This window comes from Copadichromis virginalis, linkage group LG19 (genome assembly GCF_057382275.1).
Source record: "Copadichromis virginalis isolate Kocher_CV1m ecotype Utaka linkage group LG19, C_Virginalis_male_GT1.1, whole genome shotgun sequence".
Taxonomy (NCBI): domain Eukaryota; kingdom Metazoa; phylum Chordata; class Actinopteri; order Cichliformes; family Cichlidae; genus Copadichromis; species Copadichromis virginalis.
The window spans coordinates 6,148,519-6,166,299 of record NC_140636.1 but is presented as its reverse complement, the minus strand read 5'-3'; the positions used below and the strand labels follow the sequence as shown (position 1 = coordinate 6,166,299).

The window sequence follows — 17,781 nt, the reverse complement described above, 5'->3', positions numbered from 1 at the left end:
GATTTGATTATAGATTTTCTACGGTGTCTTTCATTGTTTTCTAGTAGTAGAATCTGTATGATCCCGAAATATTATGAATTTTGTTTTACTCAGATTCATTGTTATTATATTATCTCATAGCGTTATAGTTTAAAACCTGGTCTTCAGCTTATTGCATTTTCTACTTCATTCAGATGCTTCCACAACACACTAAGCAATACTACTTTCAATGTCTTTGAAATTGGAGAGATGTCATTAATGTGCATTAATGTGACTCCTCCACGCCCGTATGTGTGTAGTTTGTTAAGTACGGGTTTTTGATCGACTGTATCAAATGCTTTTTTAAGCTGTAAGAACACTCCCACAGCATATTCTTTGTTTTTGGCAGGAGTGTATCTACAAACATATTGAGATCATGTGTTGTGGTTATGTTGGTTCTAAAGCCACAGTGTTGCATACAAAACATTGTTTTTTGTGACGCAAACTATTTGTTCCAGTATCTTAGAGGAGTGCAGATGTTCATCTCCAGCGTTGTATATCAGCACAACCTTTCCAGGGAATAAACCGTTTGCAGTGCAGGTAAATGTTTTCACCTTATGTCCAGTGATGTCTTTGACTAAATCCATATCAAAGCCATCATAACCCATTGATCTCTTAAACTTAAATGATGTCACTATAGCAGTAATTTCATCTTCATCTGTTGCCTTTATAAATATGGAGTTTGCTACACTAGTTACAAAGAGTTTCTGCAGGTTTGTTGGCCATGACAGGACGAACATTAAGAACAAAACCATTCAAATCTTTCACAATAAGCTGTCACTGATCATTGTGTTTGCTATTGGGGAGTTTTTTAATTTATTTTATTGACAATAATATTAATACTTCCAGTGCGTTTTTCTTATTATTGTAACGTAAAAATCTAACGTTGTAACCTGTTTTGCAGTTTTTTTATTATTCATGTCAGTTATTCTCATGTATCTTATAGATTTTTTCAGCTCCGGTCGTTCCTTTCTTTAACTGTTTCATATACACTAGGTATTTTTTCTTACATGCACTCAGTATCCCATTTGAGTGCATCTACTTCCGGTGCTGCTGCGAGCTGGCAGCCAGTATCAGCAGCTCCCACCACCAAATTTCCCCTTGTGGGACAATTAAAGGATTCTTCTCTGTTCTACCTGTTAGGTGAGTGACTTTGTGCTTCTTGTTCAAACTATGCTGTATCATACATATATCTTAGTACTATATAGTAATAATTTGTGGAAATTTTCCTAAATAAATAATTGTTCACTAACGTAATCATTATAATATAAAATCTGTAAACCTTCGTGCAGCTGACCGACTGGCTTGGCCTCAGCTCCATTGGGGGCACGGATGTACTTAGGAAACATACTGGGAACAAGCCTGGAAGAAATACAAGACAGCGCCTGTTAAAAGAAGCACTATTCATGTTTTTCATTAATGTAAACACTTTTATTAACATAAACATCGCTCCAGAGAGAAAACCTACACTGGCTCAGTGCGGTTGCCAACCAGCAATGAAGCCAAGTCTGCTCTGACTGGGTTCCCAGGTTCCAGGTCGATGGAATGCTTATCAAAGGCATGTTCCACTGTTCCACCCTTACCCAGGTCCCTGAGAGGAAGGAAAGCAGAACAGTTACAGCCTCAGTGACACGTCAGCAGAGCTCAAAAAGTCTGAGAGCCTTTATGTTCACAACATGTGTTTCACTCTATCTGATAGAATGCTTTCATTGTAACCCATTTTTATTATTTACTTTATGAATTACTTTGTTTATAAAAGCTAGATCTTGTGTGAAAAAGTGAGTGTCTATCAGACAACGATAAACTTGTCAGGATCAGATTCACCCACCCATCGGGTGGATATTACACATCTTGGCCTAAACACCTCACCTAGGAGGCATCCTAGTCAGATGTCTGAACCACCTCACAGGAGGACCAGTAACACTGATGACTGAGCCCTGTCAGCCTCTATGAAAAGCTTGTATCTGTTGCTTGTGTCCGCACTGTTGTTCTTTCAGTTACTACAGGACTGTAGGTGAGAACAGGAATGCAGATCAAATATGAAATCAACAGCTTATCACAGATGTGCAGAGATGATCCCACACTGCAGGCCAATCCACGACTGATGGTGTTTGTGTGCGTTTTTCTATCAACAAAATCTCCACCACCGCCGGCGGAAATGAGCCTCACTCTTTAGAGATGGCTGTAGACCAGGGGTCCCCAATCCCAGTCCACGAGGGCCGGTGTCCCTGCAGGTTGTAGTTGTGTCCTTGATCCATCACAGCTGATTTAAATGGATAAATGACCTTCTCAACATGTCTTCAGTTCTCCAGAGGCTGGTAATGAACTAATCATGGGATTCAGGTGTGTTGACCCAGGGTGAGACACCGGCCCTCGTGGACTGGGATTGGGGACCCCTGCTGTAGACAATAACTGTTGTACCTCTCTAACAAGCATGTACTCGAATGTTGCTTAGATGAAGAATATTGTTTGATATTGTTTTACCTCTGAAAATTCCAGGACAGGCGAAGTGTGAGGTCAACAGGACCGAGTAACTCTTTAATGACTTCCTGCCTGCTCGGGGGACTGATCCTCCAAACAGATCCAGAACTACCCTCAATCATGGCTGTCACAATGTCCTCATAACTGTAGAGAATGATGAACTGCATGGCGACCTACACGCAAAGGAAGAAGAAAGTTTTAATGACAAATCAACCAAAACAAAAACAACAGGGAGAAAATGATCAAAGTTTCAGAGTACACAGCGAGCCGGGGATGGAGCAGACGGAGTATAAACGGTCTGTCTACCCGGTATTTAGTGCTATTACATGCTGGATGTGAAATTATTTTCAATTCATGCTCTTAACACAACACAGGTGTGTGATTACACAGTGAAACAGGACAGAGGCACACTGAGTGTCACAGAACAAGCAGAGATAAATCGATGTGAGCACAGAACAGCTACAAATGCAGATACTGTAACACTGCAGTACACTGAGGTAAACCAAACGGAAACCAATACGCACAGCATTGTCTTCAAAGTCTTTGGCGAGTTGGTCATATTCATCCTCTGAAAAGGGCTTGATGTACTGCTGCTGCACACTCATGGTAAACAGGGGCTGGAAACAGAAGAAGAACACGGCTGATCCCAGTTTGGAGTCAGAGTCGAATTTTACTTCTATAGCACCAAATCACAACAACAGTCAACACGCTCAATATTAAAAAGGGAAGGAGGATGAAAAGGTAAGGACCCTACAGCAGCCACACAGCCCCGTGGGAGCAAGCATTTTGTGACACTGGGAAGGAAAAACCATCAGCCACTGTGACTGGTTAGAGGTTGCCTGTCCTGTAACCATATCCAGAGAGGCGTTTCATTCGGGGTTGGCTACCTTCCAAACTCCACGTTAATCCCTCATCACAATCAGCACAGTCTTAAAATGTGCCAAATAGCAGTTTATGTTCTTAGTGTTCTGCTTTCTGTTGTCTGTTAATACAAGACCAAGCAAACGTATGAAATCATCCCTGTATACTGTCTGCGTATGTGTTTGACAGATAAACAATAAATTTAATTAATCATTTATTAACATTAATTTGGAGCAATTTTATCAATACCCAAGAAACAACTTTGAAGATTGTGTTACCTCATATCCACCCAGCTTGACAGTTACTGTGACGTCAATGGGATGGTTGACCACACCCACGACAGATCGGACCAATGAAATGAAGAGAAGGGGAAACCAGATGATGCAGATCAAGAAGAAGATAATAAGTCCACCCATGCCATATTTCACTATCTTCTTTTTCTTCTGCCCTTTAGGCTGTGGGTATTTCTGAGGGCAAAGAGATTGTTTTTACTAAAAAAAATAGATTTTCTTAACTTACTTCTTAAAAATACAACTTATTGTCCTCCTGATCTCATTAACCACGAGTTAGAAAACAGGACAAAAAAACTGCTTATGAGGAGCCATCCAGTAAACTCGGAAACACCAAGCAGGTTCAGATAAGAATACTCTGAAACACAATGGCACTAAATCATGTTTAATATAAAAAAAGACTCATTCGTGAGCATTTTTTCCCTGCCTGTCCCATTTGGTTCTTTAGCCGTCAGAATTGTTGTCTGAAGACCAACAAGGAGACCCGATGGATTTACTTTGCCAAATGGATCATCGTGGCATTGCCGTATTGGTCCATTTGATCGACCTTTGTTTTTATTATATTTTATTTTCAGATGTTACAGACGGGACAGACATGAGTGAGGGATAGGAAAGGGAGAAAGAAAGAGGAAGGAAAGGAAAAACAGAAGGGGAGAGGGACAGTGAGAGAGGGAAACAAATCTCCTGGATCACCTGTTGAGAGAAGAAGAAGAGAAAACAAGCAAAAAAAACAAAGCAACATACTAAACACAACAGCATCGCATTAATCTAGCTAAGTGTAAACAGCAGTAAATACTGAATATTGAATGTTGTTGTGCAGCACGCAGGACAGACAGCGCACAATGTGCTTTGAAGTAGCAGCCAAGTAAGCTGTGATTTAAGTCTACGAGCAGTGAACACGCGTGTGCACACCTGTGTGCATCAGCGCGCTGGTATTCAAAAGGTTTCCACGTGTAATGGTCGTGAGCATTTTTTTAATGAACTTTGACTTCGTTGCGCTCGTATCTTTCATACCTTTTCTGTCTCACGGCTGCATTTGATGATGAAAATGTTGGCATAAATATCCTCCACACACATCCAGTTTGACAGAGACAATGTGGTATCGGTCCAAACCCAATCCATCACTGCTCGGAGCTCCACCAAGAACGGCACCAGGCGAAACCTACAAACACGCAGTCAGCTTTGACTCCTGACCCATTTCACATACATTTATCACACTTGATCTCAAACATACATGACGTACATGGTGTGTCTTTCCTTTGCAAGAAGACTAATAATGTTAAGCTGGACTTATGAAGAGCTTATGCTTCTCACTCAAGAGGGACGGGCTTCCTCCTTTTTGAAGTCCACATATGTTGGCTGTAGCATCCCTTGGGTATGTAGGGTTAATTGTTGTAGGCAAGTAATGATTTTCTTCCTGTCGCTGCTTGCGGGGCATCATCTTCTCTTGTCACTGAGAAGTGTGGTGATTTTAATCTGACGGTTGAGCTTGAAACAACAGTGGGTCAAGGGGAAATGCCCCTTCCCTTTGGGTAGTACACTAACACTTTGACCTTTACTCAGGGACGTGATAGTTTACTTTTCCTGAATGGTGCGGTTGGATGGATAAGGCCGCTGCAACCTTCAGGTGCAGCTGTTCTGCTTTTGGCTGTAAGGCATTCATTCTTGTTGCTGTGTCTGTGATGACGTCCACTATGGGCAGCCATAGTGGAGATGTGGCAAAATCTGAGCCATTTGGACAGGAAGCTTTTCTGGTTTGGTCAGGTCTCTATCTCACATGCTTCTCAGTAACTTATCCTAGCTGTCTCTAGCTGTAGTGTCTCCCTGTTATGGTCCCCACTCACACCTGTTCACTTAAATAGGTGACATGATGGTGGGTTGAGGTTGGCCAGTGACGGTAATGACACTCAAGTGGCGACTCACATGATTAATAGTGGACTTAAATAACTGGGAGTTTCTGTCAGATGTTTTAGAACTGAAGAAGCTCTTGGTCAAGAAGGGAAACATCTTCACAAATGTAAAATAAGTCCACGAGCTTTCTTTGAAATAACTCGAAACTACCAAGAGTGACTAAGAACCTACAGATATCTGCAATACGCTGCATGGAGAGAGCAAAGACAAACACAGAGAAGCTCACACTTTCTTTGTGTACATACCCTTGGAAGAGAAACAGATTGAGGTGGTTGTATTTCTTGGTAAGGAAGTTGCCAAGGATACAAGTGGGGTACCCACAGCGGATCTGATAAGCTGATAAGCCAAAGTAAATGCACTTGACAAAGTACCAGAGCTGTGCCACAAAGTTTTGGTTGAACATCCTAAGACAAGACGAGAGAAAGAACATAACACTTAGCTCATAAACCAGTTTATACAGTCAGCAAAACAGCTTGCAAAGTGCAAAATAATGCAAATTGTGACTTCAGAGAGTGACTGCACAAATTTGACATTCATTGCCAAAGTACCAGAGGAATATTGTAGTCTGGACAGGCGGCTCAGACAAAGTAGGTCTGCTATAACAACAGTTGCTGACAAAAGATGCCTTTGTCAGGAGACGCAAAAGCACCTGTGAGACAGTGACAATGTTTGGTCTTGGGTTGCTGTGAGCTCAGGGACAGGCCACCTCGCAGCTATTGATGAAACTACACAGTTGTATCAGTGCTCCCCCAACAATGACTCAAAAAGCACAAACACAACGTTAACCATGATTTGAATTTGATTTAAAGAAGCATGCAAAAAAGAAACATCTTGCATTTTTGGGAAAATTTTATGGGACTTTTTTTCCATATCATTGTGAGACTTGCATAACAATAATTCGAATTTAACAATCCCCAAAACCAAGAGTCACAGGACAAATAACAACAAATGCTAGTAATTCAAAATCTTAAAAAACACAATTTAGACAAAAAGGCTATTAAAAAATATCCAACTGAATATTCACTCTTTATGTCAAGGTGTTCAGGTTCTGTTTCGTCATGACCCATTTCACTGAAATCTCTGGTTGCACTTCCAGTACCGACAGCCAGGAGAGATTTCCTGATCTGCATGCACAATATCCTTGAGAATATGCTTACCTCAAGTTGCTCTCTGTTGCAGATATTGGAGTGTGAATTTTACATAGGAAGCATTAAGCATGGAAACAAGCACTCATGAGAATGAGGATGTATGTATGAAGTGCTTTGAGTTCTCAGGCAGAGTAGGAAAGCACTCTATAAGCACCGGTCCATTCGATGTGTGTGATTGATCAGAAGTAGAAGAATTATAAAATGACCATCAATGGCCTCAGTCTGGAGCTTCATGCCAGATCTTGGCTGAAGGAACGAGTCTGATTACAGGAGAAGCTTGTTGATGATCTGAAGCCAGTTGGGACTACAGTCATGAACACCATTACTAACACACTATGCCTACTGGACCCAATCTTGCAGCGTGTGTCCCGCCAGCCACAACTTTGAATTATTATTCTAAGTTGTGAACATTGCATCACTGATGCCAAACCTGAAACTTTTACACAGTTCTTTTGTATTTGGGCGACCTCAGCATTAGCAATATGCACCAAACTGTCTAACACAAACACATATACTTGGGGGTCTGTTTGCTCTGCGTGAGAGTCCTGGAGCATTTCCAGTGCTGTCCGTGCTCCATCCATGGAGAGAATCTGAGAGTCATTTTGAGGATTTTGTGCAGAGCAGGCCTCCAATGCTACGAAAGACCCAACTAGACTGGGAGCAGAATGAAAGACTGCTGCCTTATTCCACATAATCAACTCTCAGAGGCTTTTTGGTGGGTACCTTGTGCCCAGCTGTCCCCCTTCCCTTTTCTCTCACTAGCCTGCTCTGACAGTGTGCATCAGCCAGTTTAAGCATGTTAACTCCTCTGACATGCGCTTGCTTTCTTTCATTCGTCTCTGAAAAATGTGCTTGCAGAAGACAATGATTTCATGTCTTCAATTTTTGGAAGCAGTGACACGCTGTACATGCCTAACGCTACTGGTTTGTTAATTACTTAAAACAGAAATGTTAATGTAGGCAGCAATCCTTAACTGTCAGGCTTTGGTGCTGTGAATTGTGCCTGAGTCCAAATGAACCAGGCCCAGCGCTTCACCTGTGCCATGACACACAGCAATCACACACGTAAAGCAAAGGGATACAAGTTTGTACACCTTTAAAGTCACTCACGCCACAAATCTTAAAGACAAAGAGAACAGCCGGGAACAGTCCAACACGTTCACCTGCAGCCTCTGTGACCCGTCTGACCGCTGTCAGAAACAAGTAACCCTGATCAAACACGTGCAGAGCTGCTTTCTTAGATCTTATTTTCTACGTTATTCTGAATTTCTTGTATAAATCAGCTGGAAAACCATCTGGGGTCACTGTTTCAGAGTCCAGATCTCACTTCCTATTTCTTCCAATAATTTTCTTTGAGGCTCTTTTTTTAATACTTTGTCTCTTTTGTAGCACTTTTTAGTTTTAGAAACATGACTTATATTTCCCATTAAAAAGTCTGTTTCCCACTGCAGGGTGGTAAGCTCAGAGCAGAGAGAGTCTGGCTGGCAGACGGGTGGGTGGTTTATCCAGGCTTCCCTGGATGAGCCCATGTAAACTCTGGCCACAGGAGGCGTCCATGTGGCTGCAGCCGCCTGCTTCAAGGTTTAACATGTTGCGTACTCAGAGATGCTCTGCAGTATTCCTTGGTTGTAGCAATCGCCTTTTTGCATTGCTGCTAGCTTCCCATGAGCTTGAAGCAGTAAATGGTTCTTCTATAGAGCTCCTCCACTCAAACTGAACATTCAAAGCACTTTTCACTGCAAACCTTATTCCCACATAAGGCTTGTAGTGCTTCTAGGCCTAAGCACACACACACACACCTCACACTTCCATGGATGCGTTGGGACAACTCGGGGTTTTGTACCGAGGACACACTGACATGCCGAGTGCAGCAGTCAGTAATTTGATCCCTGACTGGTAGATGTTTGCTTTGAAGATCAAAACGGGGGATGGTTATGTCTGGGTATATTAATCAAGTCGAGGAGGCCATTTATGTAAACAGAAAGATCCTCTCTGAAAGAAGGAGGGTACAACCGTCACCCTCTTATAAGGCAGCCGTTCCCCAACTCTCTGTGAATATTACAATTTAATATTAACGACCATAAAACCCGACCTCGCGGCCTGTTGTTAGTCAGTTTGGGTCATTGTGCAAATGTACAGTTTATAAGGTTGGAAAACCTCGAAGGCAGTCGAGACTCGAACTGTCACTGAAAACAGTCCAGATGAACAGAATCAACTTCCTAAGATTCAGCAGATCATCTTCACCATGTCTGCATACCTACATGCATGTAGTTGCAGCTTGAGCATGGAAATGGCTGATTATATATTTGTGTTAATAAACAGCTCAACAGGTGCAGCTAATTAAAGCATGCACTTGTTAGAGGCTGGTCAACAATCATCCATTACTCCTCCAAGGAGTTGTTTTTGTTAAAGCAGGACTCAGATCATTATCGATGTCATAATTTATCACAAATAATACAGTAAATGCAAGACATCACCTTTCAGTGACAGCGGGCAGGATAAAGAACATCCAAAGATGAATCCCAAAAACAAGGATCACCTGGAGAGAAAGAACAATAGGACAGCAAAACAAGAAATGTCATTAAAATAATATAAAATAGTTAGAATTGTGAAAAACAACAGCAGAGATGAGCAGTGAGTGGCTCCACAGATGCCATCCTAACAAATATTACAGAAGCACTAAATGACATAAGAAGAAAAAATCTTTTCTGACGCAACCTACGAGTGATTTTAGGATTTAAAAGATGCAACGTTTTAGGAAGAAAAAAGATTCAAATCAATTTTATGTAAAAGAGTCTTTCATCAAACAAGAGACCAGACAGAAGATATATGACACAATCACGTTCACAAAAACTGAAAATCATACCCAACTGTAAAAGTGTCTAATCTCCCATTCAAGATCAGCCTCTGGTGCACATCCAGGTAGAGACTGACTGACCTGCTGACCACTCCCTGACTGCTCTGACCACTGTGCACTTTTCATGCCAGACTCTGCACAGAGAGCAAAGACAAACTTCTATTTCAAACCTACCTCGAATTATTGTTTTGGGTCACGAGAGCTGGATCGCTGCATACGACCCAGAGTCCACAACTTCCAAGCGTTTGGAAGCATGGAAACTAAGACTAGGAGCAAACGTGTCATTTTTTTCCAGCATTCCCTAATGGGAATTGGTTTAATGTGGAATTTTACTATAACAGCCTCTGGGAGAGACCGACCTAGGTGCTGACTGCTGACCCTTTCTCCTGTGGCCCGTGTGAGGGTTTATGTGCTGTGGTTGACTCTCCAGGGTGGGTGTGGTCACTGAAAGGTTCAACCTGGCACATCTGATCGGGGTAAAGCTCGTTCTGTTTTTGCTGTAGCCACGACAGCCTCGCTGCCTCGTTGTAGGGATACAGGTGTAAAGGGCGACCACGATATTGAAGCCGTTTCCTGTCATGAATCCTTCTGTGGTGCAGTTGTAAGAGAACAATCAATGAAGAGGAGACGAAGCATTTAACTTGGTAATGCCCTGTGTCCTGCCACAGTTACTGCAGTTACCCTTGACTGGGTCAGTCGGTGCATCTTTTCCTACTGTGGTGATGTACTAGTTTTTCATCACGATTGAGCAGATAAAGGCAGATCCAGGTAAGGTAAACGATGTAGCTGAATGACCATAATCAACTAATAAAGTTCAAAGTTTAGGATTTGCTCATTTTTAATCACAGGAGGATACAGGCAGCTTCTACGGAGTAAACTAACAATAGCACCCTACAGAGAGGATGACTCTGAATGGGAGAAAGATCACATTTAAATCAGTTTTATTAAAATAGTTTCTTGTTTTTTGTGGACTGTTCCTCTGAACTTGGATCACCCCGTGAAGCTATGTGAATAATTAATGATAAGAATTTTATTATGTGAACAGAACCTGGAAGATGAGTTTTCCCGTGACAGCCTTGCGCAGGTATAGCGCTCGGTCAATGATCATAGTGCTGAACTGGATGAGCAGCATCACCAGGAAAGCTTCCGGCACCTGGTCTTCTGACAGCGTGGACGCTATATCAGCTGCTGCACTGTGTTTCTGAAGAAACAGGACAAAAGTAATGAGAAGGCTTTCCTCTTTTACGTGGTTTAAAGATTATCTTCCAAACATGACATGTACTTTTATAGTTAAGACATTTACTATTATTCAGCTTCAGTTTCAACAGTGTGTTTGTGTTCTTTGATGAAACTTAAGCATTGTTACAAATAAAGGCTTTGGAGTAATAAAGGCAAAAATGGGACAAATATAAATACTTACCACAAATAAAACACAGTCTGGCTAATTTACTTACATACCTTTGGACACCATGACAACAAACTAAAGGTCAGACTGTTGTTACATGTTGAGATCACCGTTAGGAACAATGAGGCATACAGAGGGCGCTGTTAGTCGGCCTATTCAGTTCCAGCTGTGTGGCAGATGTTTGGGGTTTGTCTTTTATGTATCCAGGCAAACATCTCACTGAGGTTAAAAGTCTCATTTCCAAAACACTTGATTTAGGTCAAATGTTATCGTTTTGATCTCTTTGTAGTTTTCGTTTTCATTTCTGTATTTTACCGTTAGTCACAAAATGACGAGCTTGTGTCTCACCCCAAAAGCCCAAAAGCCAAAGACGATGATGATGAAGTCAATGACGTCGGTCAGGAACATGAGTGCATAGACATCGGTGGCAGCCCGGTACTCAGAGTGCAGAATATCCCTGAAGAAACCCTGAGCTGGCCTGTAAACACTCTGAAGCCTGCAGGAAACCAGCTTGCATTAAGTCACTGCACACGGCTTTTACTACAGCACCACACCTTTTAACATTACTTTTTCATTAACACAAGAAGCACAATGATACATTTTCTTAAGAGATCATCAGGAGCAGCTTTCATTTACCCGTAAATGAAGACATGTTTTATCTTGTGTCCCACATCCCGTATTCTCTTACTGGCTGCTTCTCTCTTCCTGCCTTTTTGATTCTTCGTCATCATTTCTTTACTGGAGTCAACAGTCTCAGCTCCACTGGACTCCACTGGAAAAGTCGAAACCAGATGAGAGATTTAACTACAATCGGCACAACAGGAAGGGGGAATTATATTTTAGAAGATGCAACATTTGTCTTTTTGTTCACTTGACACATTATCCCAGCAGTAAAAACCAGAGTGAGCCTTAAATCACAGCACATGGAGAGGGAGTGGCCATAGGTGGCCATGAACACCCATGCTGGGCTGTTTCTGTACTGATGTTAATGCCAGAGGAGGTTTGATAAATACATTATATGATGATATGATGCTTTGATTATAAAAGCTGATTTAATGCGCTTGGGCAGGTGCTTTCAGGTTCACCAGAGGATACTGTAAAGGTTGGAGGAGAATGTTGGGAAGTAAGTGGACGGGGTGTGCAGGTGATTTTCCATCTTATTGCGAGGGAAATCCAGGTCTGTAGGAAGCACAAGATGGGGTCATCTGGTCTGTCCGGGGATCATAAAGGAAAGGTTCAAACAATGCAGCATCATTTTAATCACTGTTGGTGGCAAGAAAAACCATCCATCCATTTTCTCCCACTTATCTACTACAGGGCTACAGAAAGGCTGGGACCTATCCTGGCTGTAATGGGGCCAGAGGCTGGGTACACTGTGGACAGGCCGCTAGGACACAGAGAAACACACTCATGCTCACATTCGCACTTACAGACAATTTTAGAATCACAAACGAGAAGAATATGCATGTCTTTGGTTTGTTGGAGACCCTGGAGAGAAGCTTCAAAGACACTGGGAAAATACAGTGGGGCAAAAAAGTATTTAGTCAGCCACCGATTGTGCAAGTTCCCCCACCTAAAATGATGACAGAGGTCAGTAATTTGCACCAGAGGTACACTTCAACTGTGAGAGACAGAATGTGAAAAAAAAAATCCATGAATCCACATGGTAGGATTTGTAAAGAATTTATTGGTAAATCAGGGTGGAAAATAAGTATTTGGTCAATAACAAAAATACAACTCAATACTTTGTAACATAACCTTTGTTGGCAATAACAGAGGTCAAACGTTTACTATAGGTCTTTACCAGGTTTGCACACACAGTAGCTGGTATTTTGGCCCATTCCTCCATGCAGATCTTCTCGAGAGCAGTGATGTTTTGGGGCTGTCGCCGAGCAACACGGACTTTCAACTCCCGCCACAGATTTTCTATGGGGTTGAGGTCTGGAGACCGGCTAGGCCACTCCAGGACTTTCAAATGCTTCTTACGGAGCCACTCCTTTGTTGCCCGGGCGGTGTGTTTTGGATCATTGTCATGTTGGAAGACCCAGCCTCGTTTCATCTTCAAAGTTCTCACTGATGGAAGGAGGTTTTGGCTCAAAATCTCACGATACATGGCCCCATTCATTCTGTCCTTAACACGGATCAGTCGTCCTGTCCCCTTGGCAGAAAAACAGCCCCATAGCATGATGTTTCCACCCCCATGCTTCACAGTAGGTATGGTGTTCTTGGGATGCAACTCAGTATTCTTCTTCCTCCAAACACGACGAGTTGAGTTTATACCAAAAAGTTCTACTTTGGTTTCATCTGACCACATGACATTCTCCCAATCCTCTGCTGTATCATCCATGTGCTCTCTGGCAAACTTCAGACGGGCCTGGACATGCACTGGCTTCAGCAGCCGAACACGTCTGGCACTGCGGGATTTGATTCCCTGCCGTTGTAGTGTGTTACTGATGGTGACCTTTGTTACTTTGGTCCCAGCTCTCTGCAGGTCATTCACCAGGTCCCCCCGTGTGGTTCTGGGATCTTTGCTCACCGTTCTCATGATCATTTTGACCCCACGGGATGAGATCTTGCGTGGAGCCCCAGATCGAGGGAGATTATCAGTGGTCTTGTATGTCTTCCATTTTCTGATGATTGCTCCCACAGTTGATTTTTTCACACCAAGCTGCTTGCCTATTGTAGATTCACTCTTCCCAGTCTGGTGCAGGTCTACAATACTTTTCCTGGTGTCCTTCGAAAGCTCTTTGGTCTTGGCCATGGCGGAGTTTGGAGTCTGACTGTTTGAGGCTGTGGACAGGTGTCTTTTATACAGATGATGAGTTCAAACAGGTGCCATTCATACAGGTAACGAGTGGGGGACAGAAAAGCTTCTTACAGAAGACGTTACAGGTCTGTGAGAGCCAGAGATTTTCCTTGTTTGAGGTGACCAAATACTTATTTTCCACCCTGATTTACCAATAAATTCTTTACAAATCCTACCATGTGGATTCATGGATTTTTTTTTCACATTCTGTCTCTCACAGTTGAAGTGTATCTCTGGTGCAAATTACTGACCTCTGTCATCATTTTAAGTGGGGGAACTTGCACAATCGGTGGCTGACTAAATACTTTTTTGCCCCACTGTATGCCAGCTACACACAGAGGAACCCCAACCGGCCAGGGAATTGAAGGAGATTCTTGCTGTGAGGTGAGAGTGCGAACCACTGCACCACAAAGACTGCAGAGTTCAGTAATGTCGGTTTTTCCTCTGGCTCAGATCCACTAGGGCGGCTTTACAGCCTAAGGCAGCGAGGACGTTTTAGATTCAACACTTCAAACTCAACAATGATTGGTGTCTTGGACAGGTGACAGTGAAGGAGAGAAAAGAACTGAATCAAAGCTAAGTTTAATACACTTAATCCAACTAGGCAACCAAAAGCATAAGAGATGTAAAATAAAAGAGGTAAAATAGGAGGAGACACACACTGGGATGACTAAGGTGGAAAAAACGGTCTTTAGTCTTATTCTGCTTCATTTCATTTCAATCCAAATATTACATTTACTAATGACTTTAATGAGGTCATTTATTGACAGCTTCCTTCACAGGCACGTAATTACCGGTGATAACATGTTCTATATTTGGCACCACAACGGACTGTAGTTCTTCAAACGTTGGGTTGCTTTAGTTTTACTTTGAAGTAATCAGGCTGAAAGGTTTAGGGGCAATGCCATTTTCACACAGAGTAGGTTTAATAATAAACACCTTTATTTAGAAACTGATTGTGTTTACTTGTGTTATCTTTGTCTAATAGTTAAATCTGTTTAATGATCTGAAACATTTAAGTGAGACATCGCTTCCTGATGAAAGGGGGAGCCCTTTTTCACACCACTGTATTTAGAAAACGTGTCTCTGTGCTAAAGGCAGATTATAGCCTGGCTGTCATAGGGCGAGAGGCAGGGTGCACTGTGGACAGGTCGGCAGTCGGGGGCAGGGCCAACTCTCACATTCACACCTGTGAACTTTCCAGTTAACCCCACTAACATCAGCTCTTTGGACTGGGCCAAATCACAACAACCGTTTCCCCAAAGTACTTTATATTGTAAAGTAAAGACCCCACAATAACACACAGAAACAGAGAAACCTTTATCATCACAGTCTACATATAATGAACCTACAAACCTTTACCGTGCTGCTGTTTAGGAGTTTTTATTTTCTTGCGGAACCTGATGCTGCTTCTCTTCTTTGGGACTTCTTCTGTCACGTCCTCATCGTCTCCTTCCCTCTTATCCGGCTGGATACTCTTCACCCAAGGCAGGATTTCTTCTCCTGGTGTATCTTGCGACCCAGTGGGTGTTGATTCAGTGGGCTGTATGGTAGAAAGGTCAGAGCTGGTACTCGGTTCAACGTAGTTCTCATCATCCTGTGTTGATAAATGAGCGATTTAATACATTTGGACTTAATTCCAGATCATTATACAATAAACTCGCCCACTTCATTAGGTACACCTCTTCAACACATATGCTAAACAACCATTCCAGCTTCCAAGTCACTTAAATGAAGGTTATCTTGCTGCGTGATCGACTGATTAGATTAGATAGATAGATAATCCCACAGCAGCAAACGAATGCATTTAGGGATGTAGACTTGCTCAAGATAACCTGCAAGAAAGTTCATTTAAGTGACGTGGAAGGTGGCGTGGTTGTGGGTGCGAGACGGGCCAGTCTGAGTATTTCTGAAACCTCTGATCTGCTGGGATTGTAATTCTTGGCACACTCGTGGCCTCTGAGTACCAACCTGCCCGTCATTTAAACCCCACAGCCTACCTGTTGCTACCCATCTTCTAAAGGCTGCTTCCAGCAGGATAATGTTCTGCGTCACAAAATTCAATTAATCTCAGACGGATTTCTTGAAAACGCCGATGAGTTCACTGTAATCAGATCTCCATCACCGTGACGACTCTGATGCTAAAGCAGGTCCAACCCGTTCTAGCAAAGTGTAACTAATGAAATGGCAGGTGACTGTAAATGTGCTGATTGTGTTACATGATCCTGCAGCTTTTAATGAATGTCCCAAAGCATTCTTTTAAAAACAGCCCAGTAACCGAGACCAAACAACATCTCGTATTCACACCAACCTTTTTAATTTGGCTGATTTCAGCTATTTCCAGGTTTTCCAGCGTGGAGGCTGTACTGACTCCGTCTTCCTCTCTCTCTTCTTTTTTTCTTTTTGCCTTTTGCTTTCCATCTTCATCTCCTTCTCTAGTTTTAACTCCAACATTAAACGTTTCTGGAGAAGCGCTGTGATCCTCCATGGGGCCTTCATGGTCCCACAGGCCATACCGCTGTGTGTACACAAACAGGCAAACCAAATTACAAAGAAATGTCCCCTTTTCTCAGTGCTGTCTGAACACTCATCATGGAGCACACAGACAAGGGCCTACTGAAATCAACTCTGCAGGCTCCTCGAGCCGAAATCAGTGGTGGACTTACCATCAGCAGGGATCTGTGGAAAAACAGAGCCAGCAACTGAAGAAGATCATATCTGATGTAGTTGTCAGTCTTTTCCAGGCCAAGGATGCGAGGTGGGAAGAAAGGCTTATCAAGGGTCATCTCGAAACTACTGTTCCAAGGAAAAAATCCAAACTGGAAAATATATTTCACCACTACCATAACCTGAAAAGAAGCAGAGAAGCCAGCGGTCAAACCAGCAAAGAGCCCCGACCCGCCGTCCTCTGTTAAAGAAGTCATATACAGATGAGCCAGCTTTCGATTGGCTGCTTTAAATCATAAAACACAAGATATTAGTCTGAATAATTTGGACAAATTAAGTTTACTGGATACAAGTACAGCTGCATCCAGTTGACTCTCCACTCCACAGAGGTGTGGACAGAGGCACTCATACGTGCTACACATGATACTGAGCAACATAGTAAGATATTTATGGATGAACTGAAAAAGCCCACACGATGAAAATAACAACATTTCTCTGTTCTTACCTCCGTGTAGATTATAGCAGTCATCCAAAACTTTTTGGTTGGTCTTGGAACAGACAGCATAGCCCACAGGAACACCAGTATGGGCAGGACCAGCGATATGACGGAGGCACTGACCACATTATTTAACACTATGATGAAATAGCACACCAGCTCAGAGTTGGCTGACAGCAGGTTGTACATGGCAAACAGCATCTTCAGCAGACGGCTCTGGCTGGAAAAAAACTCTCTGCTCTGTTCCAACTCCTCGATCAAAAACTGCCTGTAGAGACACAAGGCTGGTCAGGACCACACGTTTGCACATGAATGCAGTGCAAAAGAAAGAATCTGAGTGAAGGAAGAGGGAATGGGAGAGAATACACTGAAACATATGGAAGCCCGTTTCCGCCACTAAATAAAAACAAAACAGCTAGTTTCGACTTATTAACTCGAAATTTCGAGTTACTTTTCTCAAAATTTCGAGTTACTTTTCTCAAAATTTCGAGTTACTTTTCTCAAAATGTCGAGTTAGCTCTGCCAATCAAAAATATACGTGAATGAGGTCGCTTTCTTGTTACCCGGAAGCATATGGCGCAGAGGAGCGCGCACTCAAAAACGGATCCCAACAAATTGGCGCTTTGGCGAGTACGTTTGCTGATAGTAACACCGTGTGATTCAGCTAATAACAGGGATTTCATCATTTGTGAAGCCAGGCTGAAAACACTCAGCAATCTGTGCGACTGGATGTAATACAGCTTAGCTGTAGCATTTGTAGCTGACGCTTCAGCTTCTGGGTAACGAGGAAATGACGTCATTCACGTAGATTACTGATTGGCAGCGCTAACTTGAAATTTTG

The 17,781-nt window shown here is 42.6% G+C and overlaps 1 protein-coding gene across 1 annotated transcript in view; it reads right to left on the bottom strand.

Annotated features, from left to right (window-relative positions):
• The window catches only part of piezo1 (piezo type mechanosensitive ion channel component 1 (Er blood group)), an 89,958-nt gene that overhangs the window by 4,425 nt on the left and 67,752 nt on the right, over positions 1-17,781 (bottom strand). The window contains exons 37-51 of the mRNA XM_085442416.1: positions 16,950-17,208; positions 16,444-16,626; positions 16,089-16,295; positions 15,134-15,374; positions 11,608-11,743; positions 11,320-11,467; positions 10,615-10,767; positions 9,187-9,248; positions 5,807-5,965; positions 4,665-4,812; positions 3,639-3,827; positions 3,024-3,116; positions 2,503-2,672; positions 1,487-1,609; positions 1,301-1,380 (exon numbers count right to left, since the gene is read on the bottom strand). Of these exons, the coding sequence (XP_085298542.1) occupies positions 1,301-1,380; positions 1,487-1,609; positions 2,503-2,672; positions 3,024-3,116; positions 3,639-3,827; positions 4,665-4,812; positions 5,807-5,965; positions 9,187-9,248; positions 10,615-10,767; positions 11,320-11,467; positions 11,608-11,743; positions 15,134-15,374; positions 16,089-16,295; positions 16,444-16,626; positions 16,950-17,208 (2,351 nt within the window). The remainder of the gene's footprint in view (positions 1-1,300; positions 1,381-1,486; positions 1,610-2,502; positions 2,673-3,023; positions 3,117-3,638; positions 3,828-4,664; positions 4,813-5,806; positions 5,966-9,186; positions 9,249-10,614; positions 10,768-11,319; positions 11,468-11,607; positions 11,744-15,133; positions 15,375-16,088; positions 16,296-16,443; positions 16,627-16,949; positions 17,209-17,781) is intronic.